The following is a 26,768-nucleotide window of genomic DNA, read 5'->3' as shown; positions in this document are numbered from 1 at the left end:
TCATCAATATTTAACTGCCTATGTAACTGCCACTAAAACTATAACTGTTATAAAATAAAATTATTTCATATTTCGTAGCCGTTGTAACTGTTAGCAAAATCATAATTTAGAAAAATCTTTTCAATATTTAGCGGAGGTTCCCACTACCACTAAATCGTAACTTTTTTAAAATAAAAATAAATTTAGGTAAATACACCAAAAAAGAGAGTTGGTTTAAATAGTTGGATTTTATTCACATACAAAAAGAAAGAGAAACATAAATCATGAAACTTTTTTTTCTCCATTTTTTTCCTTTCTAATCCGTTGTATTTGGTAACAAGAATATTGACAACAATTATCTCCACGTATGCTAAAGTTGTAGTTAAAATTTTATATGTAAATATGTAGTGAGAGAAAACATTATAAATTGAATGTGTTAAAATGATAAAAAAAAATATATTTAGTAAAAAATACACATTTGATGAACACCAAAACTATGGTATTATCATTAAAAAAATTTAGATATTTAGTGGATTAATTTCTTTTTAGAAGTTATAAAAATCCAAAAATTAATATTATTTAAAATGGTTATAATGAATTGTTTGAAGGCTAATAATAGTGAGAGTTTTAATTGTTTTTTAAAAATGTTTATGACCTTCACAAATTAAAATACACTTTTCACCATTTTACCTTCTTTCTTATGCTCAAAATTCACCAAACCTTTCCTCTTATGCTCAATTTTTTCTTAGTTTTTCCTAAATCTTACAAACTTCGTGACACATTTCATATGTAGTTCATCATCGTTCTCAGTCCATCAATCAACGACATGTTTCATCATCGTTCTCAATTCATTAGTGGTGGTCTCCTTCATTGCTCATCAGCCAAGGTTCAACTGTGCTCGCGAGCATGAGTTCAGTAAACGAGTGTGCTCGCCCTTAAATAGAGTTTTGAAGATGCCACGAGAGAGATGCAGAAGCCCACAAAGTCTTTCACATCAAATCCAAGAAGAGAAAGAATGCCATTAAATCCTTTGACAAGTATTTCTTTCTCGTGATCCCTTTTTTCTTATTCTATAATTTTTGCATTATTCCACCATTTTTATTTTATTTTTTATTTTTTAGTCTCGTATTATTCCCAATACTCCAAAAGATCTCATTGAGTACTTCCTTGAAACTGAAGCTTAGGAGATTGAGTTTAATATTGCAAGAGTGAGATTATGGTTCCTACTTTATCTTTAACCCTTTGTTTCCTTTTAATTTAACACGATTACTTTCTTATAACCGATTTGTATTGACTTTGTAGATTGAATGAGACATTCTTTGCTCAACTGAAATTCAAGTTAGGATAGCTTTGGTTCGCTAGGAGAAAGTAGAATATGGTGTGGACAACTAGTCAAAAGAGATAAAGAATATATATATATATATATATTGTAAGCCATAGACCTTCTTGTCTTCCCAGGGCTTCTTCAAAATTATGAATGAATATAGCTTTCAAAATAAAGTTTGTACCAAAAATTATATATTTAGTAAGATTATAAGAATTTCCCATGTCAATTTTTTTTTTTGTAATTCTGAATGCTTCCCAACTAATGTTATTTGCATAAAACCTTGCTGATTAATCATATATCTTCAATTTTTACTTAAATAAATAAAGTAAAAAATAAATCCAGCAGAAGGATCATCTCAAGATATATATCAGTTTTGCAAATCCTTGGTTTCTCATCAATAAATGTAGAATCACAATAAACCCAGTTACGGCGATGAAGAACATGAAGAGTCGAGGAGTGACTGCTGCCGATGAAGCCTTGACCGCGACCAACGGCGAGGCCCATAGCCTTACTGGATGAAGAACGCGTGGTGGTTAATGGTCTTCGAATTCCAAATCCCTAATTCACTTTGCAATTCACTATTTTCCTGACCCTTTTCGATCCCTAATCTATTATTTTAACATAAAGCATTTCAATTTTGTCATGTCATAATTCTTTAATTTAAATAAAAATTTCACATAAAGAATATATATATATATATATATATATATATATATATATATATATATATATATATATATATATATATATATATATATATATATATATATATTGTAAGCCATAGACCTTCTTGTCTTCCCAGGGCTTCTTCAAAATTATGAATGAATATAGCTTTCAAAATAAAGTTTGTACCAAAAATTATATATTTAGTAAGATTATAAGAATTTCCCATGTCAGTTTTTTTTTTTTTGTAATTCTGAATGCTTCCCAACTAATGTTATTTGCATAAAACCTTGCTGATTAATCATATATCTTTAATTTTTACTTAAATAAATAAAGTAAAAAATAAATCCAGCGGAAGGATCATCTCAAGATATATATCAGTTTTGCAAATCCTTGGTTTCTCATCAATAAATGTAGAATCACAATAAACCCAATTACGGCGATGAAGAACACGAAGAGTCGAGGAGTGACTGCTGCCGACACAGCCTTGACCGCGAGCAGAAGCCCACAAAGTCTTTTCACATCAAATCCAAGAAGAGAAAGAATGCCATTAAATCCTTTGACAAGTATTTCTTTCTCGTGATCCCTTTTTTCTTATTCTATAATTTTTGCATTATTCCACCATTTTTATTTTATTTTTTATTTTTTAGTCTCGTATTATTCCCAATACTCCAAAAGATCTCATTGAGTACTTCCTTGAAACTGAAGCTTAGGAGATTGAGTTTAATATTGCAAGAGTGAGACATTCTTATAACCGATTTGTATTGACTTTGTAGATTGAATGAGACATTCTTTGCTCAACTGAAATTCAAGTTAGGATAGCTTTGGTTCGCTATTAACAAAATAGAGGTACCTAGTGTGTTTTGGCTCCTTAAAAATGTTTAAGTTGGGCAAAACATTTTATATCTTCCCATTTTACACTGATAGTTCTACAACACATAGAGGAAAGATAGAATGAACAAGAGGCTCTAGAGAAAGCCATAGAAGAAGGAATATGTTTGTAAATAATAAAAAAGATAGTTTAGAAATTTGCCAAGTATGCAAGTTCAAAATCTTGACATTAAAGGATGTTAAAGTAACTATACGTCTTGTTCGTTTCCCTTTAAATTTGTTAGTTTTATTTAAGTCATGCTCACTCTATTTTGTTTTCAATGTAGTTGCTAGATATGGTTGAAAAGAATGAGATTAATAGATTTTTTTTGGCACTTCTAGATGAAAACATAACAAATGCACACAAGGGTAACTAGGTAGGTTATAGATTTCAAAATGTTTTTCCATTTATTAAACTCAAGTAGGACTATCAATATTGAGGCAAAATAATCCCAAAAATACTCAGTTGTATTATAACCAATATAGAATAACCCTCTGTTACCAATAAGGTGCATTGGTATTTTAAAAGATAATGATTTTGATGATGCTGCAAGAGAAGAACTCGAAGAATGAAGTTGTAATTTATTTAAAATCACTTTTGTAGACTAAAAATGTATTAGGAATAACTTTGAACATATAAACACTTAGAAATTTCCTGTCTTTAGGATATCTGCGCATATAATCGATTATTTGATGTAATAATCGATTATCACGAGCCTTTTTGAAAAAGCATTGCTCTCGCATATAATCGATTATTGCTTTAAATAATCGATTATCCTAGTCTGGATGAGAATTGCCCAAGTCTAGCAGAGAATCGATTATTCATCAGGATAATCGATTATCACTCTTTTGAAAACCCTGTAACGGACTTGAATAATCGATTATTACTTACAATAATCGATTATCACTAGCAATTGTATTATGTCTTTTTAATTTCAGACCTGTGGGCTATATATAGTTGTCTAAAACCCTTAGAGGGTTTATCTAAGTCCCATAGAACTCCCATCTGGAATTCGGAGAAAGGAAGAAGGACTTTTAAGTTCTTGAACAAGGTCAAGTAGACGTAAAAGAAGTCGAAGGCGAAACCCTCCCGTCCGTGACATGCCCGCTCAGTCATCTAGCAGATGAAAACTTGAAATTTGCTAGCATCTTCAGCCGTCTTGATGAAGCTAAGGCTTCCGACCAGGTCTAAGAGGGGAGGGCCAGAGTGGAAGGAGGAAGTGATTTCTTAACCTCGTGGGGAGCCCAATCGTAGCCGGCAACGGTAAGCCAATTTCTGGGTTGTCCGTCCCAAGCCCCGGCGAAGTCCACGATTATAATGGCTCGTTCATTGTCACTACTTCCGAGGACGCGTGAGGTATGCTCACTGCTCGATTGACGGGACAGGTCGTCGGCGGGGACATTTCGCTCATTGACAACACCCAAGGTAGAAGAGGAAGAAGTGGCAACCCTGTTGTTAGCGTACCCCTCGCCCTCTCCTCCGACAGAGTCAGAAGAAGCGCGGTGAGAAGACATTATCTACCTGAACAGATGAAGTATGAACTTTGAGAATAAAAAAGGTAGAGAAATCATGCGGTTATCAGGAAGTTCGAGGTTAAAAGTGAAAAAATGGAGTAATCTTATCACTATATATAGGTGGTAAAGGCGGTTCACCCGGTTCATCTAGAGAGTCCAAAAGGAAAAGATCTAACGATTCAAGCATCGCGACATTACATTTACATCTTTTCCCGCCTATTTTTCACAGTCGTAACTTTTCGGCTTCTACTTTTCCCGCCATTTTGCAGGCATTGAAAGGACGTGACAGTTGATGCACCTGTCACGATCCAAGGCCCTAACCCGATCAGTGAAGACTTTGAAACCCTACGCAAACGTTTAAAGACTTTGCTAGGGCTCGGGGGGCTTATGTTACTATGGGCCTGAATCTAGCCGATCGGTAAGGATGACAAATTGCAGAGATAAGGAGCAATTAAATCGAGTGAGTAGATGTCCAAGAAAGCGTTCCACAACCACTCGGTCCCGACAACCGTTGAACAGAGTTAAGGCGCAATTAATGTCACAACAACTATTGTTAAGTGGTTAAAGTTTGCATTAATGATCATTAAGAGGTAAATTAATTGGTCAGATTCCTTTAAACTCTATAAATAGGGGTTTACTTTCGAGGTAAAAGGACTTTTTACACATAATTGAATTATAAAAGACCTATGGAGATAAAATCTGACTTGAGGGTTGGAGTGTCTTCTGTAGGTCGCCCCCCTTTCGGTGCTTAATATTCTGGAACAAAGAACAAGGACGCTCGGTATACAAGACTTTTGAACTACAAGATCTATCGGATCATTGGAGCACGGAACAAGGGGAACGTTTGGTACGGATTCAACACAGGTGGTTATCCTCGTCCCATTTCAGCATAAACACATGTCACATAACCTAAGGAATACAATATTCTTGCATTGCTTATTGTAGTAAAGAAAAGGTAGGGAGTAAATAAGTTTTTAATCCTTACACTTTGACATGAAATTTTAATTTGTCACTGTCCAAACTTTGATATAATATGGTTCACAAATTTTGAAAACGAATAGATATAGTCTTTGTAACCTAACAACATCACATTTGTTTTAGTCAAATAACGTTTCAAAGTGACATTTGAGTTGTTTTCACTGTTTAACATGTTCTAACTCAAATATCAGTCTATAGTGCATTTAAAATAAATTGATATCGTTGGATTAAGAGACTATATTTATTTATTTTTAAGGTTTAGATATCAAAATATATCAAAGTTTGAAACGTATATAAATTATAATTTCATGTTACGAATATTTAATTTAATTTAATCCAATTTTTTACCATTAAAGAAAGGTATATATTGACCGCTTGGTCTTTGTTATTCATTTTTGTTATGTTGGATTTTGGATTTTCTTTCTTGTTCTTTAAAGAATTGACTCCATTATATTAGCATGTTATCTGTAAAATGGGATTGAATAAATCTTTAAAATGCTTTGAATTTGTTTTTATTAAGACACTTGTGAGTAAACATTCTAGAGAGATTATCTACTAGTTAAAAAAATTGTTTTGAAAATATTTTTATACAACTCGTGAAAGGATAACAATAGTTAATATGAGTGCAATAACATAGACAAAAAAATTTGACTTTTATATTTATTCACTCAGATTAAATTAAGTCTAATTTTCTTTTAAACAAACTCTTAAAGGTTTTATTATAAGTAAATATATTAAATAAGTCTTCTCAGTATCATTTATAGCTTAGAATAGTATATAAAATCACCTTTATTTATTTCTCTGAATAAAAAATATAAGTATTTTTAACCTCATTTCTGATGTTTTAAATATTTTGTATTGCAATAAATATTAAATTTTACAAAAAGAAAGAAAAAAAACTTTGTAATACACACAGAGAACCTCACATAAACGTGTATTTAAAAAAAAAAGGCACTCCATTTTTGTGTATAATTTGATGTCCACCTAAATTGCAAAACTCTAACGGAAAGTATAACCACATTTCTTGTAAAGTTAGAAACTTATCAAGCAAGTGCATATATATATATATATATATATATATATATATATATATATATATATATATATATATATATATATATATATATTAAAAAAAAGTTACTAATCAAGCATGCTCATAATTCACATGAAGTCAATTCAAACGTCAATTGACATATAATAAACAAATAGTTAGAAATACATCATATCATGAACAAGATTAGGCTGTGATTTCCAGATTACTCTAAGCCCCCACCAATACCAATTTCATAGATCCAATTTTTTTCCTTATTGAAGTTTATAAAAAATTAATTATCAGTGGATTATATGATATATATCACAAGTCCCCCTTTTTTTAATTACTTAAAGGATTTAGTTTAAATGCGTTGGTACAAACAATACATTCTTTTTTATTAAAATTAAAAATATGCATTCTTTTGATGGACTCTTCATATTAAATTGTTGACTTTTATAACAAATATTTTAAAAGTCATAAATATGGTGATTTGACTGATCCACAGTGTAAAAAGTTATTTCGATAATATATCATACTAAAGTATTATTTTACCAGTTTTTTTTTTTATTTCTAACTATGATGTGTGAAGTTTTACAGCATTATCTAATCTTCATTAACACCATACGGAGTTAATTTATAGATATTTAGTACTATAAGTAAGTTCATTAATTACTTACTGTGATGATTTCTCATTAATATAAATACCAACCTTCAATTTTGAAGTGACGAGGTATTGTAACACCAATATGTAAAATTCAGTTTTCTGGAATGATTTCAGAAGTGGGCGACAGAAAATGACGATGTAGTTGTCACAGACAACATTTATAATGTTACATCTTACTTCATCAGCATTCAGCAAGAAGAAAAAAAGACAAGGAAGGAGATACGGTTTTTTTAACCCTGCATCAAAATAATGGTGCTTTTCATGAAGATATCTTTGGTCAGTGCTTTAGGCATAGGAACAAAATAACAGACTTCATACACCTGTTCCATAATAGAGGATATCTCCGAAACAAATGTTCTATTTGTTTTTTTATATTTTTACATTAACTAAGGATATTTATATATATATATATATATATTTTTAAAATTATTATAGAAATTTCCTTCAAACGTACTGATAATAATGAATAATGAAAAAAAGAGAAGAAAGAAACTGGTCGGAATCACGTGTAAGCGCCAACTTTTGAATAAAAAACTTTATAGAGTTCTTGAATAAGGTATGTTTGGTTAAACTTTTCATCCTTAAGTCGTAAGGGATTAAGGAGGTAACAGACAATAGAGAAACTATAACATGATTTGGCTTGGTTAGGTTAACAATAGTAAAATGACAACAATCATTTCTACGTTGGCTTAGTTTGGTTTCTGTCCATTGTGTTTTAGAATTCGGTCTCTTAAACGTGTTCATTAGAACCATAATAAATCAAGGTCGTTTATACTTATAAATAGGATCGTTTTTCATGAGAGCCACGAAAGTTCAATCTGACAAATATGTTTGGACACAATCGTAGTCAAGAGAAAGGAAGCTGGCACACAAGTAAATTAATTAACGATGATATAGCATGAAGTTGTTGGAACTAATCTCATGGGTCGAAGTCAAAAAAATTTATATAGTGCCAAAAAGTATATATAGAAAAGTTCATTGAATTAAAATAACAACAAAAACTTAATGGGTAAAGACAATTTCACATGGTGAGTTAGTTTTACAAGAAATACTGAATATAAAAAAAGAAAAGTTATCAAGAGATTGAAATTTGTTAATAATACGATATTATTGACAAAATAGTTGATATTTAATTAACTAACGGACATATTTACTAGTAAAGTAAGTTGTGAAATTGTCAAAAAAAAAAATATTTATTATAACATTGGTCGATAAGATTGTAATAGTTTTCATTATTGATGAATTTTGTCCACAAAGTGTTATATATCGACAAATTGGTGTTGTTGATATTAAGTAGAAAATACTGAAATAAAATTTTGTGATTTAGTGTGCGATTTTTAAGGTAAACTCCTTCATTTCACGATAACATTCTTCCCATTTCAAGAATTAGGCCTTTCCCAAATTGGTCATTTCTAACTTCGATTCTTGCCTAAAATTTGTGTTTCCAAATTCATATTTTTTTAAACCTTATTTCCAGTTACCAATTTGCCTTCAAAAACCCAATATGAACTGAGGTTCGCACAAGGATAAAAAATTGTATCCGATTTTTTATGGTAACACTGCTTGTTTGACCTTATTAGTCATCGAGATAAGATTTTTCTCATCTCCCTTTTATTTAATTAATTGAGGGAGTCGTTGATGATACATGACTGTGGTTTACACGGAAAAAGAAAACTATGTCCTTATTGATTAAACTTGTTGTTTTCATGCTCCATAGAAATATAGGTTCCTCTTAAAGCCTTTCAATTATGTTGGCTTAACCATGGATCAACCACTCCTCCCTTTCTTCTCTTTTGTTGTTGTTGGAGCAATATCTAGAAACATGTCTTTCTCCTCTACACACGAAAACAAATTCTCACAATGATCGAACGATCAACGTTTTCAAAAGAATGAAGAATTCCCTAAACCCAAAGGAACTGCCAAAATTGGTCGATCGGTCAACGTTGTCACAGTTAACCGATCTGTAATTACATATTAAAACCATCATCACAAATCCAACATGTTTAACAAGTAAAAATAGGTAAAACACGTTTATGTTGTTTTGGACCGTAGTTTGGTAAACCCTAATTAAAAGCCCACTTCGAAACCTATAAATACAGAGGTAAGGTAAGGAGGTAGGTGATTACATTTATTCCGAATTTGATTCTACTGTGATAACCGATCAGATTTGTTTAACTAACTTGAGCATTGGAGTGCCTTTAACAAGTACATCATTGTTCGACCTCAAGCCTGAAGGAGGAAGACTAAGAACTATCGTGACAAAAACCCAAGACAACGCTAAAAGACTAATAAAAAAAGTGTGAAGGAGAGTAGTTCTCAATTCCACCATCCCAAATAATAGGTATTATCGAATATCAAAATATGTCGGAAACATCAAAAAATCGTTAATAATGACTTTTTTCGACAAATTTTTGACGAGCCAAAATCCGTTTCTAAAAGAGTACTTTGTAATATTTACCAACGAAAATTTATATCCGTTGATAATTATTAAAAGAAATTGTTAGTAATTTTCGAAGAAAAAATCCATTGATAAATTTCGTTAGTAAATATCGTGATTTGGTTCATTTTCTTTCTCCTCTTTTGTCCTTCTTTGTTTTAGCTTTCCATTTTTTTTTCTGCATGGTGATTCTTGTGATGATCACCATGAAGTTGAGACTAATCCAAACAAGGTTCCAAATAACAATTAAAGCCATTTTTTTATTTCTCTAAGATTTCATCTTCACACACTGAACCAATTCCAATATCCATGTCCAATGACAATCAAAGTCCTTAAAATTTATCTCCATATCCACTCTCAATTTTTCTATCGCCAAATCCAAATTCTAATCACATGCACACAACTTAATAAATCTCATTTTCATCACTATCATATATTGAAACTAAAAGAAATAAAAAGGGTGACCTTTCATCATGGGAATAAGTTTAAAGTTTAAAGCAAATAATATTAAGGTTTAAGCCTTCGGATGGTCCTCGTATTTGTAAGAAAATCTCAAGTGGGTCCTCGTTTTTTGAACTGTCAAAATTTTGTCCATATACTTGTAAAATTGAGCTAATTTTGCTCTCTCCGTTAAGTTTTGATAGACATCGTTAAACAGTGATCACGTGTTTATGCTTATGTGCATTGTTTGATTATGTGAAATTTTTATTTAAATTAAAGAATTATGACATGGCAAAATTGAAATGGTTTATGTTAAAATAATAGATTAGGGATCGAAAAGGGTCAGGAAAATAGTGAATTGCAAAGGGAATTAGGGATTTGGAATTCGAAGACCATTAACCACCACGCGTTCTTCATCCAGTAAGGCTATGGGCCTCGCCGTTGGTCGCGGTCAAGGCTTCGTCGGCAGCAGTCACTCCTCGACTCTTCGTGTTCTTCATCGCCGTAACTGGGTTTATTGTGATTCTACATTTATTGATGAGAAACCAAGGATTTGCAAAACTGATATATATCTTGAGATGATCCTTCTGCTGGATTTATTTTTTACTTTATTTATTTAAGTAAAAATTGAAGATATATGATTAATCAGCAAGGTTTTATGCAAATAACATTAGTTGGGAAGCATTCAGAATTACAAAAAAAAACTGACATGGGAAATTCTTATAATCTTACTAAATATATAATTTTTGGTACAAACTTTATTTTGAAAGCTATATTCATTCATAATTTTGAAGAAGTCCTGGGAAGACAAGAAGGTCTATGGCTTACAATATATATATATATATATATATATATATATATATATATATATATATATATATATATATTCTTTATCTCTTTTGACTAGTTTTCCACACCATATTCTACTTTCTCCATTTGTCGTCCCTGAAGACTAAGCTTCTACTCTATGCTTTCTTTGTTCTCAGTTTTCAAGCCATCACCATATGGCTTGATAAGTTGATGCATTAAAATTAACAATCAGAATGATAGACTACATATTAGCTTATTGTTTTGTTTGCAGAATAACAAGGATGGAATGACATTCATTATTGAGATAGACACAACAGGAAACATTGGCTTTGCATTTAAAACTTGTAATTAAACCATCATAAAATTGATAAAAGCAGCCAGCCAACCACGTAGTAGGAATTATACAATCATAGTTGTTTTGGTAGGGTTTGGAGGTCCCTCGCTAAAACACTCTTGGTAGTACTGAAGACTGGATGGGCGTTGAAGATCGGACTGACGTTGCTCACTCTCCCTCCTCCTTCTCCGAGCCGGGCGGACGGGCACCTGTCAAAGGCACTCTGACGCTCAAGTCAGTAAAATGACCGAACGGTTGGCACCGCATATAATGCATGTGTGCATAATGAGCAACGTCCTCCTGAAATCATACATGGGACTCTTATTTATACTGGTTGTAATGGGCTTTTACCTTTTGTCGACCTAGTGACGACTCAATCATGCTTTAATCTTCATTAGGGGCTTTAATGAGCTATTATCGGCTTGGATGATCGACCGGGTGGTTGGTCGGCCTGGATGATCGGCCGGGTGGATGGTCAACCTGGATGATCGGCCGGGTGGATGGTCGGCCTAGATGATCGGCAGGGTGGTTGGTCGGCCTAGATGATTCGGCCGGGTGGATGATCAGCCTGTGGCGTTGGCTTGATGGATGATCAGCCTGGATGATCGGTCGGGTGGTTGGTCGGCCTAGATGGTCAGATTGAGTGGTTGGCCTGGTGGTACGGTACATCAGCCCCCCAAGCCTAAGCATGATGATAATGATGCGAATGGGTTTTGTAGATGACCTTCCTGAAAAGGACAGGTTCTCTATTTTTCTTTCGTTTATGTCATCTCCATTCATTGATCACGCGATGGGTGGTTGGAAAAATGGGTCTTGCCTTTGTCGGCTCGGCTGGATACGCTATTGATCCTTCGACTAGTCGCCGACCTATTGTGAGGCGGGCCGGGATTTCCTTTGGTGAAGATCCACAGTCGCCGACCTGCGGTGAGGCCGGTCGGGATTTCCTTTGGTGAAGATCCACACTCACCGACCTGCGGTGAGGCCGGTCGAAATTTCCTTTCGTGAAGATCCACAGTCGCCAGCCTACGGTAAGGCCGGCCGGGATTTCCTTTGGTAAAGATCCACAGTCGCCGACCTACGGTGAGACCAGCCGGGATTTCCTTTGGTGAAGATCCACAGTCGCCAGCCTACGGTGAGGCGAGCCGGGATTTCCTTTGAACAGGATCCACAGTCGCCGACATGCGGTGAGGCCGGCCGGGATTTCCTTTAGTGAAGATCCATAGTCGCCGACCTTCGGTGAGGCCGGGATTCCTTTGGTGAAGATCCACAGTCGCCGACCTTCGGTGAGGTTGACCGGGATTCCATTGGTGAAGATCCACGGTCGCCGACCAATGGTGAGGCCGGCCGGGATTCCTTTGGTGAAGATCCACGGTCGCTGAACTTCGGTGAGGCCGACCGAGATTCCTTTGGGACCAAGGTATGGCCAAATGGTTGACTAAGTACCTGTAAGGCCGGATGGTTGATGCTAAATTTCGCTAACTTCCTAAGGCCGGATGGCCGGATGGTTGAACACGTACCCTAGAGGCCAAATGCAGAAGGCCAAATTTGGCTAAGAGGTCGAGGCCGGATGGCCGAGCAGTTGAGGATGGATGGCCAGACACTGGATGCCAAATTAGGCTAAGTCTGTGAGGTCGGATGGCCAAACGCTGGATTCCAAATTTGGCTAAGTCTGTGAGGCCAGATGGCCGAGAAATTAAGGCCAGATCGCCAGACGCTGGATGCCAAATTTGGCTAAGTTTGTGAGGCAACATGGCCAGACGTTGGATGCCAAAATTGGCTAAGTCTGTGAGGCCGGATGGCCAGACGCTGGATGCCAAAATTGGCTAAGTCTGTGAGGCCGGATGGTCGGATGCCAAATTTGGCTGAGTCTTAAAGGTTGACGTCCTTTAAAGCACCACTCACGCGTTCCTTGTGGCTACAATGGGAATACCCGTTCGGGCCCCACGGTGGGCGCCAAAATGTTCCGATAGGGTTTGGAGGTCCCTCGCTAAAGCACTCTTGGTAGTACTGAAGATTGGATGGGCGTTGAAGACCGGGCGGACGTTCCTCGCTCTCCCTCCTCCTTCTCCGAGCCGGGCGGACGGGCACCTGTCAAATGCATTTCGACGCTCAAGTCAGTAAAATGACCGAACGATTGGCACCGCATATAATGCATGTGTGCATAATGAGCAGCGTCCTCCTGAAATCATACCTGGGACTCTTATTTATACTGGTTGTAATGGGCTTTTACCTTTTGTCGGTATAATGACGGTCCAATCACGCCTTAATCTTCATTAGGGACTTTAATGAGCTATTATCGACCTGGATGATCGGTCGAGTGGTTGGTCGGCCTGGATGATTCGGTCGGGTGGATGATCAGCCTGTGGCGTTGGCCTGGTGGATGATCAGCATGGATGATCGGCCGGGTGGGTGATCGGCCTGGATGATCGGTCTGGATGATCAGCCAGGTGGATGATCGACCAGGTGATTGGTCGGCCTGAATGATCGGTCGGGTGGTTGGTCAGCCTGGATTGTCGGCCTGAGTGGTTGGCCTGGTGGTACGGTACAATAGTGTTTTAGTTAAATTGACAAGAAAAAACATATAAACTAATCTATTGAGGGTGAGTCCTACCGAAATATCTGACACCCATACTCCAATAGAATCAATGTAGAATGAGCAACCCAAAAGCTTGTCATCATGAATACATAAGTCACCAAGTGTTGTCCATCCCATGTTAACAGCATTATGGCATATGATAGTTTCCCATTAATATACCTATAGTAAATGAGAACTAGATATGAAATCTTTAACCTGTTCAAGTTATTTAGTATTATAATCTAATTATTGGAACAAAAAATACGTACCTTCAAACTATCCTTAAGTCCAACAAAAAGGGTTCGTCCATCCGGATGAAAAGTTAGTGAGCGTACCCCTGAAACCTAACACAAGGTAATTTATATTTATTAGAAATTAGTATTTTGTATAAATTTTTGTGATTCAGTTCATGTCCATGCATATCTTGGAAATAATATACAGGTTTACACTAGAAGAAAGAAAAAACCAATAGATACATCTAGCATACTACAATTACAACTAAGTTACATCACAGAATGTGACTTGAAACACAAAACACAATACATTACACACACTTATAGGATTAACAACAGGGCATGATACACTACAAATTTCAAGTTACAGAAACAAATTAAATTTGAGATTGAAGAGTATAAAAAAATTTGGGAAATATTCCAGGTTACAACTAAAGGAATCATTTAGTAGTATTCAGAAATCACCCACAACAATGTTATGGCAAACTGGTAAAAAATGTGTCAAGCACGTTAACCATTGAAACAAGTTATATAGGAGTTTCCACTTTCCATGAATGATAGTAGTGGTATAAAAATGATTTACAGCAAAAAAAACTCAATTAATAAGAGGCAAATTGGGAACCAGAATTTATGATTTATTAATTGGTACAACTGATTCCTTTGAAACAAAAGAAAAACACTTTAGCAAGATTAGATACCTCATGTCTATTGGATCCAATCAGTTCAAAGGTTTATAATGTTAGCATTATTTTTAAATATAAAATAAATATTATAGTATTTTCAGTTCCTATTTGTAAGGAACATAAAGTGGTCTATTAAGTCATTATTTTTATCTTTTTAACTGCATAGAGGTTATGGAGCAGTTACTAATTTTTAAACGTAAAGCCCATTTATTTTGAACCTGTGATGGTGAGACTTTATATAAGGAAATGGGTTACTCTTAGTTTTGATCACTAAGCCTACTCCTCTATTCAGAAAACACACTATCGAGTTTGAGTGAGTTAAGGTTTAGAAAACAAAGTTGTCTGTGTTTGGATTACAAAATTGCAATGGCAGGAGATAGGTACATTATTCTTTCATTTTGCTTCCATTATTTTTGATTTGAATGTGTTACTGTGATGTTAATAAAATTGAAACCGGGTCACGAGGATCCTTCTAAAGCTTGAAGACTATGAACAGTTTCTGTCTGATCGTTTTTTCTCTCTCTCACGTTTCAAGTTTTCTCTCTCTCACGTTTCAGGATTATTTTTTATCTATTGAAAAATCCTTTTGCTTTTCTTCATTTGTTTAGTTATATGAAGAAGAAACCATGTTTCTGCGTTTCAGTTTTTGGGTCAATTCATGACCTGTTACTGTATTGTAACTTTTCTTGACGCGTGGCTCCATGTTAATAGCTGGGCTTAGGAAAATTTATTAGTTTTCCCCTCTACAGAATTGCAGGCGCAATTAATTATTGAACAGTGACTTGCGCCCATTAAGCCAAGGGGTCTTACACACGTGTATTTATTTGAATCTTAATTGTTAGATTTGACATGCACACATAATCATATTGATTAAAAGGGTTTTTGCAGTCTCTAAACCCTATTCTTTTCTTGGTTTTTGCGCGTTGCAAAATTATCAAGAAAGTGAGGGCTAATCCTCTCTGCCACGCACTAGAGAATTCAGCCATTCTCAAATTGTTTTTTTTATTATTTTATAGGTCATTTTAATGACCTGATGCAGCACTATTTCTTAATGCATTGCAACTATATTCCTTTTTAGGCAAACTTTAATGGCTATACGAGAATGGTGTTATATGTTTAAGTGATATTTAATTAATTTTTTTATATTTATTTAACATATAAATTGAATACGTAACATATATAATATATGTTTAAATGTTTTTGGATTAATTAAATATTAATTAAACATATTAAGAATTTTTTGTAAATATTTATATATTATTAATGTTTTAGTAATATAATTTTAATAAATTAAAGAGTAGCCACAACATCTTTAATCAATTAAAATTGTACATAAAGTTTTGTTACATGAGAAACATTAGTTGTAAATAATTATATTTAATATGATAAAATCTATTCACAGGAATTTTTTCATATTTATATGATTAATTAGGATAAAATATTAAATTATATTTCTTAATTTATCCATAAGAATTAAGAAAAATGAACATAATTTGATAGTTTTATCATTAACATAATGAGTCTAATTGAGTAAGACTTTAGCCCACAGGCAAGTTTTATGTTAATAAACTCATTAGTAAAGACATGTTTGCATTGGTAAAACATGACATTTATTTTAGTCTCAAATTATATAATAAGCATGTGATTTTGAATTTGTAGTTTCTCAATCTGTGAATTTTTTTTGATATCAAGTGTAGTATTCCCGAGTTGAAAGGAGATAATTATAAGGTTTGGAAGGAAAGAGTTCTTCTTCATTTAGGTTGGATTGACATTAACTATGCTATTAGAAAACCAGAACAACCGGGTATTACTGAGACTAGCACTCCAGATGTCATTGATCTTTATGAAAAATGGGAGAGGTCAAATCGTCTCTCCATAACGTTCATAACAACCAACATTTCCGCTGGGATTCGGGGTTCAGTTGACCAGTTTGAGAATGTCAAAGATTTACTAAGGGCTATTGATGAGCAGTTTACGACATCTGATAAATCTCCATTTGCTTTTGTCTGTTACGAATCTAATTTGACTACTTTTAATCATAACACATGGTGGATTGATTCTGGTTCTACAATCCATGTTTCTAATACCTTGCAGGGTATGCAAAACCTAAGGAGGTCAGTGGGAAGTGAACAATATATCTACTTAGGGAGTAAGACGAGCTCACATGTGGAAGCCATTGGAACGTGCAGATTAGTTTTAAGTAGTGGTTTTGTTTTGCATTTGGAAAAGACATTTTATGTTCCTTGTTTTTCTAAGAATTTGATTTCTGTTTCAAGACTTATACCTTTGGGTTTTTCTTTTAATTTTTCAGATTCTGGTTTTACCTTAATGAATAAATCTAAAGTTGTTGGTTTTGGTGAATTGTGTGATGGTCTTTATTCCATTATTTTGCAAAACAATATCGCTTATGATTCTATGCACGTTACTGCCGGGTTAAAAAGATGTGTTATGAATGAGGATTCTTCTTATTTATGGCACTGTAGATTGGGACATATCTCCATTGAGAGAATTAAGCGATTAGTAAATGAAGGAGTACTTAGTACTTTGGATTTTACTGATTTTGAGACTTGTGTGGATTGCTGAAAGGGTGAGCAAACTAACAAGTCTAAAACTGGTGCTAAGAGGAGTTCAATTTTACTAGAAATTATTCATACAGATATTTGTTGTTCAGATGGACGCAAGTAGTCCGAAATACTTCATTTCGTTCTTTTCTTTTACTATCGCTTTTTCATTTTTTTATTTCTTTTTTTTTGAAAATTCCATGTTTGGAATCCATTGTTAATATTGTCATCAGACACGATGTACATTCAAAACGCATTCCTTGAAAACAACGTTGAGAGGTATAGAACCCTTTGATGAGCAGGAAGAAAGTGTAGCCCTGAGTTAAAATTCTTTTTATCGCTTTTTGCAATCCAAATTAACTTGAACCTTGTAGGATGTGGAAAAATGGTTATGAAAAACAGATGAATAATGATTTTCCGTGAGCAAATATTAACGTATGTGTATCCCTCATCTGGGGGAAAGTGCTATTAACATGTTGGGCTCCCATACTGCACCCAATTTTGCACAATAAGTGTGCTTTGGAAAAGTGAAAAGGTTTGGGTATGAAGGATTCCCCAAATTGGATGATCTTCGATTGACAGGGAGACCTTTTTTTTTTTTTTTTTTGAAAATAAAACTGAATGCGTCGTTCACCACATCATTCTGTTTCAAAGTTAAATTCGTGAGAAAGATTAGGACAAACAGTCTTCAGTTAGCGTGGACTTTTATTGGCTTGTACCGTGGCTAAAGGTCAAAGGGTTTTGAAAGAAAGGATAACGAAGGCCCAAATAAGTGTTTGACGGTTAAAGTCTTTAAACAAGAATCATTTGCAAGGTGCCTAGTCAACTGTCTTTAGGGATTTGAACTTCAGGCATCCTTTATTTTTTCATTGTTGTTTTTTTTTCTTTCTTTCCCTTTGGATCATTCTTTTCGTTGCCCCTGTTGTGGTCCTTTATGATACTTTCCTTTTCATTTCTTTTTTTTTTCTTCCTTTTAGAGATTTCCTCCTCAACTTTGGATGCTTATGATGTACCCTTTTAAGTTGACGTCGATATGCTAATGATTCTTGTCTAGGGTGATGAAAACAATTATGAATTTTGGCTCAAAAGGGGTGTAATTGGATGAACTGCTTTTGACGATTGGATAATGAAAAATGGCCACACGTCACTCCGAATCTTGTTTGTCTGACTTTCTCTTGAATTTAAACCTGAAACGAAACTATGTAGTGTTTGACACATCAACTTCATTTTTCCTTTGCTTTGTTTCCTTTGTTTTCTTCTTCTTCTTTTTTTTTATATATATCTCCCTGATCAACGGATTATCGGTGATATGTAACATGATGAAAACTGCCCCAATATTATACGTATGACAATCCTTTGTCTTAAGGGAAACGAAAAAGTTAGGGTTCAAGTAATGTGAATGCAGATGCTTTATCGAGAAAAGAACACCGATTACTCCCAAAACCTTGAATCAGGAAAGGACTCACCAACGGTATTTTTCAAAACTTTTTTCTTTTTCTTTTTTTTCCATTTCGAAAATACTATGCCCTTGACAACTTTATTAACAACAAACTCAACATGTGACCTTTCTTTTTCACCTCTTTTTCGTTTTTCCTTTTTCGACATCCTCCAGGACCGAGCTCGCCAACCTGATATACCTGTGATGCTTTTATCAACACGCGTTTACTTATTTTCATTTTCATTTTCCCTTGACTACTTAACAGCTCAGCGTGACATGCAATATTTCAGATGGAATGCAAACAACCAAAATATGAATGAAATCACGTGAACTTTATTTAGTGAAAAAAACACAGAGTACAATAAGCTTTAAAGATAATATCAACATCCCTTAATAGAAACCACTATCACGGAATCATCATGCGTAAAACTTTTTTACTGCATCAGAATTAACTGGCAATGGTACCTCCTCTCCGTCCATTCTCGTGAGAATTAGTGCCCCACCAGAAAATGCTTTCTTCACTACAAATGGCCCTTCATAATTTGGAGTCCATTTGCCTCTATGATCCTTTTGTATAGGTAGAATCTTCTTCAACACCAGCTCACCTTCATGAAATTCTCTTGGGTGTACCTTTTTGTCAAATGCCTTCTTCATTCTTCTTTGGTACAATTGTCCATGGCATATTGCTGTTAATCTTTTTTCATCGATGAGATTGAGCTGGTCGAAACGAGCTTGAACACACTCACCCTCTTCTAATTGGGTTTCCATTAAAACTCGTAAGGACAGAATTTCCACTTCAAACGGAAGTACTGCCTCCATTTCATATACAAGCGAGAAAGGCGTTGCCCCAGTCGATGTTCGTACCGAAGTGCGATAACCATGTAAAGCAAAAGGAAGCATTTCATGCCAATCCGTATATGTGACCACCATCTTCTCCACAATCTTCTTGATATTTTTGTTAGCAACCTCTACTGCCCCATTCATCTTTGGACGATAAGGAGAAGAATTAAGATGATGAATTTTGAACTCCTCACATAACTCTGTCATCATCTGGTTGTTCAAGTTAGTGGCATTATCAGTGATGATCCTGTTAGGGAGCCCGTATCTGCAAATCAACTCCCTTTTTATGAACTTGGTCACCACCTTTCTAGTCACATTAGCATAAGAAGCAGCCTCAACCCACTTGGTGAAGTAGTCGATTGCGACTAATATGAAACGGTGTCCATTTGACGCCTTTGGCTCTATAGCTCCGATGACATCTATTCCCCACATCGAAAAGGGCCATGGTGCAGACAACACGTTCAAGGTCGTGGGTGGCACATTGATATTATTTGCGTACACCTGGCATTTCTCACACTTTCTCACATGTGTACAACAATCATTTTCCATAGTCAACCAAAAATACCCCACTCTCAGTATCTTCCTGCCATTGAGTGCCCATTCATGTACGTGCCAAATGTACCCTCGTGCACTTCTTTTAGTATCAGCTCGGCTTCTTTTGCATCTACGCATCTAAGGAGAACCATGTCATGATTCCTCTTATATAAAATATCCCCACTCAAAATGAAGTTGCCAACCAACCTCCTTAATGCCCTTTTATCGTTTTCAGATGCCTTCTCTGGATATTCTCAGGTCCTAAGATAATGCTTGATATCAAAGTACCAAGGTTTACCATCTACCTCCTCCTCGATGAAATGACAATACGTTGGCTCCGCATGACTCTTCATTTCGATCATTGGCAATTCTGCATCTTGATCAACTTCAAACATCGATGACAAAGTAGTCAACGCGTCTGCTAATTGATTATCTTCTCGCGGTATATGATTAAACGTGATGGAATCGAAATACTCAATTAATCCCCTGATGTAAGCTTGGTATGGAATTAATTTTGTATCCCTAGTCTCCCATTCTCCCTTCAATTGATGAATGACCAAAGCTGAATATCCATATACATCCAGAATTTTTACTTTAGACTTTATTGCTGCTCGAATACCCATAGCACAGGCTTCATATTCTACGATATTATTCGTGCAATTAAAACACAACCTTGCCGTCATTGGTATGTATTGATTCTTAGGAGAGATAAGCACTGTCCCTATTCCATGCCCCATTACATTCGAGGCCCCATCGAATAATACCGTCCAGGCTTTTTCATTTTTGTCCTCTTTGTTCTCAGCAAATAAAGCCACGATATCTTCATCAGGAAACTCAGGTTGCATTGGCTGATAATCACTAATGGGTTGATGGGCTAAATATTCCGCTAAAGCACTACCCTTGATAGATTTCTGAGTAACATATACAAAGTCGTACTCCGATAGTAGCATCTGCCATCGAGCTATTCTTCCAGTGAGAGCGGGCTTTTCGAAATTATACTTGATAGGATCCATTTTAGATATCAACCAAGTAGAGTGACTCAACATGTATTGTCTTAAACAATGAGTAGCCCACGCCAGTGTACAACAAGTTCGCTCTAACGACGAATATCGTTGTTCGCAATCTGTGAATCTCTTGCTCAAGTAATATATAGCATGCTCTCTTTTCCCGTCTTCATCATGCTGACCCAATACACAACCCATTGAATTATCCAATACGGTCAAATACAAAATGAGCGGTCTTCCTGGCATAGGTGGAAGCAATACAGGAGGGTCTTGCAGGTATTGTTTGACCTTTTCGAAAGCAACTTGACAATCTTCATTCCAGACTACAGCCTGATTTTTCCGTAGCAACTTGAACATTGGTTCACAAGTAGCAGTTAATTGGGAGATGAACCTAGCAATGTAGTTCAATCTTCCCAGAAAACCTCGAACCTCATTTTCTGTTCTGGGCGCCGGCATTTCCGTTATCGCTCTTACTTTTTCAGGATCAACTTCTATCCCTCTTTGGCTGACAATAAAGCCCAACAATTTTCCAGACTTTACTTCAAACGTGCATTTGGCAGGATTTAACCTGAGTTTGTACTTTCTCAGTCTCTCAAATAATTTCCTTAGATTGAAAATATGCTCCTCTTCTGATTCCGACTTTGCAATCATGTCATCCACATAAACTTCAATTTCCTTATGCATCATATCATGAAAGAGTGTCACCATTGCCCTTTGGTATGTTGCTCCAGCATTCTTGAGTCCGAAAGACATCACCTTATAACAGAATGTTCCCCATAACGTGATAAAGGTCGTTTTCTCCATATCTTCTGGTGCCATTTTAATTTGATTATATCCCGAGAATCCATCCATGAACGAAAATAACGAAAATTTGGCTGTATTATCAACCAGAGTATCGATGTGTGGTAACGGGAAATTATCCTTCGGACTTGCACGATTCAAATCACGATAGTCAACACACATTCGAACTTTCCCATCCTTCTTAGGCACTGGTACAACATTCGCTACCCATTATGGGTATCTTGCCACAGCCAAAAATCCTGTGTCAAATTGCTTTTGGACCTCCTCTTTAATTTTTAGGGACATTTCCGGCTTCATTCTTCTTAGTTTTTGCTTGACTCAAGGGCATTCTGGCTTGAGTGGGAGCCTATGCTGCACAATATCGGTATCCAGACCCGGCATGTCATTGTAAGACCACGCGAACACATCTTTAAACTCCTTCAATAGGGCACGCAATCTTTCTCTCACTCCCGTTTTCATACTAGTACCGATTTTCACTTCCTTTATCTCATCCTTCTCTCCCAAGTTGAGTATTTCAATCTCCTCCTGATGGGGCTTTATCTCCTTAGATTCTTGTTCCACTAATCTCAACAATTCCGGAGAGGGTTCCACATCATCTTCGAAATAGTCTTCCGTATTATTGATAGGGTGCTCAAAATTAGGAACATTGATATCGTTATTTTCAAAACAATCATTGTCACATCTGCATCATTTAAATTTATGAAAAAGTATAAATAAATAAGATAAACAAAGAAAAATTCCAAATGATGATGAAATGCAACTTTATTATCACGCTGAGTGAAAAGTAAAAAGTCAATCCGCAAAACCTCAATTCTAAAGCCCCAATCGAAACTATAGGTTTAATTAAAACTATTACATTTTGTTCACATTAAGCATCACAAGTAAATCCAGTGTTTCCCAATTGCTGAGTTGAGTATCAGGGGAGCAAGCCCACACAAAGCTCGAACTTTGAGGCCTGTCTTCATCCTCCATAGCTGCTATCTGGCCAGTGTTGATCCAACCAGCACTACGGAAGCTTTCCTTGATGTCAACAATGTGAATTTTGCTCTCTCTGGGCTCTCGTCTTTCTGCACAGGCTAGACTGCGTTCTTTTCTTTCTTCAATCATCCTTTTCCTGTCTTCCTTGGTAGGTTTGTACCCCAAGCCATATTTATTCTTGTTTTCAACGATTTCTAGAGGGAATGCTCGCCCCTGCCGATATTTGCCCAAACCTTCCCCATATATATAGCCCTCTTTTAGCATAATCTTGGCCATCATAATAGAAGCACATGATAGATGAGGATTTACTGGAAACGGTTCCACACAAGCATTTCCCACAATCTCCAACGATTGGAAGGCTGTCTCGAGAGCTTCTTCAGCCGCCTCGATGTAGCGCGTGGATGATGGCCCACTCACAAGAAGATCCTCTTCTCCTGATAGTATCACCAGCTTATCTCCCATCACATACTTCAACTTCTGGTGTAGTGTAGAAGGCACAACTCCAGCCGAATGGATCCATGGGCGCCCCAACAAACAACTATAAGCTGGCAGCATATCCATAACCTGGAATGTTATTTGAAAGACACACAGGCCAACTTGCATTGGTAATTCCACTTCTCCCATCACTTCTCTTTTGCTACCATCAAACGCCCTCACAATCATTGAACTCGGCCTCATATTCATTCCTTCGCAAGGTAGCTTTTCCAAGGTTGCTTTCGGCATGACATTCAAAGAGGAGCCATTGTCTAGTAAGACACACGCTATAACATGATCCAGGCATTTCACAGAGACGTGAAGAGCCTTGTTATGCCCTCTTCCCTTAGCAGGTATCTCTTCATCCGTAAAGGTGAGATAATTATTAGCAACAATATTGCCAACAATACCCTCGAATTTATTCAACGAAATACCTTGCTCCACGTGAGTCTCACTGAGTATCTTCATTAACAACTTTCTGTGTGATGCAGAATGCATGGGCAAGTCTAACAAGGATATACGAGCAGGCATACGGTTTAACTGTTCCACCACCTTATATTCACTTTGTTGTATGAATTTTAAAAATTCACAAGCCTCCTCTTCAGAAACTTCTTTCTTCTCTTCCTTGTCGGGGATCTCCTCTGTCTGTGCACCCTTCCCCTTTAAGAATTATTTTGCCTTCGCGACCATCGTTGCTTCCTTATCATTAACTCTTTCTCGTGCCAACTTTGGTGATGTGAAAATTCGACCACTCCTAGTCATTCCACCTATGCCTGATATGTTTTTGACGATAGGATCAACGCTTTGTGCTTCGCTTGACGCATGTGTCCCATATGTCCATGGGACGACTTTTTCGTTCTTATAAGGAAAAGGGGCTGGTACACGGATAACAACGGGTGACCTTCCTTGAGTTGGTGGGATAGAGGTAGTCCTAGTGAAACGAATCACCAATGGTTCTGGTAAAATCATGCCGGATTCATCACCAGTTTGTGCAAATACATCTCCCTCCTCACTCTTGTAGCATACTTGCATCAGACCACGATCTAGCAGGTCTTGCAGAATTTCTTCAAACTCAACACACTCCTCAATAGAGTGCTCAGCATCTGAGTGGAGCGCGCATGCCATACTCTCATCATAATCGCCCTTCAAGATACCCACTTTCAGCAACGCCTCCAAATAAACCTCCTAGAGCTCCTGACTTCTTTCACATTTCTCACCAGCTCATGTTCTTTCACTTCGACAGCATTCGTCGAAGCACTTCCATGCCCGGATAAAGGATTGGCCTCGATACTAGGCTTATCTTCTTGGAACTTTAACCACCCAGAATCAATTAGAGTCTGCACTTTATGCTTGAAAGCCAGACACCTCTCAGTGGAATGACGAACAACCCCTCCATGATAACTACACTTTGCATCTACATCATAACCTCTTGGGTACGGAGGCTGCAAAGGCTTCAGGGGACAAATGACAACCAGACCCTGTTTGATAAGATGAGGCAATAATTCCGTATAAGTTGTAGGAATTGGGGTAAAGTTAACATAATTTCTTTCCTGGTTCCTTCTTGGATAAGTATTTGGACCCACATTCATATTGGAACCTACGTTTGCCCCTCCCCTCCAATTATTCGTCGGGATGTATTGTGGTTGATAGTACCCTGGTTGTTGTTGAGGCCTAATTTGATGACCAAATGACGCATTAGCTGCATGTGGATGTTGACCCCAGTATGGTCGATAGTTATGAGTGGGAGCTTGACCTCTCCACACGGGGGTTGCAGATGTTGCATGCACATCTCCTTCCTTTCTTTTTCCTGAGTTGAAACTGGGTTTTTTGGAATTTGCAACCACCGACGAGCCATATGCAATCTTCCCATTTTTCAATCCGATCTCTATTCGTCCGCCTATCACGATGATATCAGCAAAATTTGAAGATACATTTCCCACCATATGTTCATAAAATGGTGGTTGGAGCGTATTTACAAACATTGCCACCATTTCTCTATCATACAAAGGTGGCTCAACTTGTGCAGCCAATTCCCTCCACCGTTGAGCATACTCCTTAAAAGTTTCGTTGTCTTTCTTCGACATGTTTTGCAGCTGTAAACGATCTGGCGCAACATGTGTATTGTATATGTACTGTTTCACAAAAGCATCAGCCAAGTCCGCCCAACAACGAATTCGAGTTGGCTCCAAATGGGTATACCAGTTTAATGCCACTCCAGCCAAACTATCTTGGAAAACATGGATGAGCAGCTGCTCATCATAAGCATATGCAGCCATCTTTCTGCAAAACATGGTCAGATGGCTCTTAGGGCATGTATTTCCCTTATACTTCTCAAAATCTGGCGCCTTGAACTTATGTGATATTTTGACGCCAAGAACCAAGCTCAATCTGGCAACATCTCCGAACCCATAACTTTCAAATCCCTCAACAGCCCTCAATCTTGCCTCTAGGCTCTCCAATTTATCCTTTGCTCCGTCGACATTACTAATTACCCCCTGAAACGAAGTATGTGGCGCAGCCCTGGTAGAAAAGCCGTCTCTGGTAATCACATGAGGCACCGGAGTTACTCGTATTCCATCAGACATGTTTGCATTCATTCCTTCACTTACCATACGTGCGGACATTACAACAAGTCCCTGAGTACTGATTGGCGGTACGTTGGCAGTGGTAGGGAAAGAGAATGAATCATGCTCCCCTTCTGTGTATTCTCCCACAGGTGGAGTGTAATCTGGGGATAATCCATACATTGGGAACGGAACAGATTGGCTCCCAGCATTGAACAACGGAGGGTAATATTGAGCACTTCCCTCAACTTGCGCAGGCGTCGACCCTCCTGTAGTGTTCAGGGCTTCGAGAGCTATCAAAATCTGGGCCATTTGATCCTTCAACTGGCTGACATCAGCCTTAATAGATTCGTGTGACTGCTCTCAATTCTCCATGACCTTCGAGTTAGCTCTGGTCCTGTACGGATGTCGTGGAAAATTTGCCGTTGTTTTCTCACTTGTATTGATGATTATTTTTATTAAATTAAATTAGATAAGGATGAAAAATGCAAAACAAAAAAAAAACATGATGCATGCTAGTGATAAGTGGAAATCACAGGATAACGATGACAATACTGATGGAAAATTAACACAAGTCGATACCAAACAAACATCCCTTATCTTTCATTTAAAGAAAATTTGATCCATTACATCGTCTAAGGAACAAAACACGCAATTCTGATGTACATCAATCCCGCGCCCGAGCAATGAAAGATTTCATCTCTCCCACCAACCATTTACAATGATTAATAAACAATTCTATTTCCGCTGGTGAGTTACGAAAATGAGTACTTGCTTCAGCATTCGACACCATCCTGGGGATGTCTTCAATTGTCCCATTTGCCAAAGCAGCCAATTGAGAGAAGCTTTCCTTCCAGTGCTTTACAGCCATTTCTTGCTCTGCGATGTGCTTTTTCATTCGCTTTATCAAGGCCTGATGCCTTTCTTCAAATTCCATCGACCTCCATCGCTCCTCCTGCTCCTCGATGTAATCCTTCATTTGCTTTAACATGGCCCGATACTCCTTTTCGGCCTCCGCCAACTTCCAGTGCT

General features: G+C 36.7%; 1 protein-coding gene across 1 annotated transcript; it reads right to left on the bottom strand.

Annotated features, from left to right (window-relative positions):
• Nucleotides 1-24,332: 24,332 nt before the first annotated feature.
• Nucleotides 24,333-26,048, bottom strand: LOC108336805 (uncharacterized). The gene has a single exon (XM_017573255.2). It carries the CDS (start codon nucleotides 26,046-26,048, stop codon nucleotides 24,333-24,335), a length of 1,716 nt encoding a protein of 571 aa, XP_017428744.2.
• Nucleotides 26,049-26,768: the final 720 nt, after the last annotated feature.

Source organism: Vigna angularis, chromosome 7 (assembly GCF_016808095.1).
Source record: "Vigna angularis cultivar LongXiaoDou No.4 chromosome 7, ASM1680809v1, whole genome shotgun sequence".
Classification (NCBI taxonomy): Eukaryota; Viridiplantae; Streptophyta; class Magnoliopsida; order Fabales; family Fabaceae; genus Vigna; species Vigna angularis.
The sequence above is the reverse complement of the archived record's forward strand: the minus strand, read 5'-3'. Positions and strand labels throughout refer to the sequence as shown.

Bases quoted from the DNA above. Each gene is read 5' to 3' on its own strand.
- LOC108336805 (XM_017573255.2), bottom strand. From the start codon at position 26,048: ATGGCCCAGATTTTGATAGCTCTCGAAGCCCTGAACACTACAGGAGGG.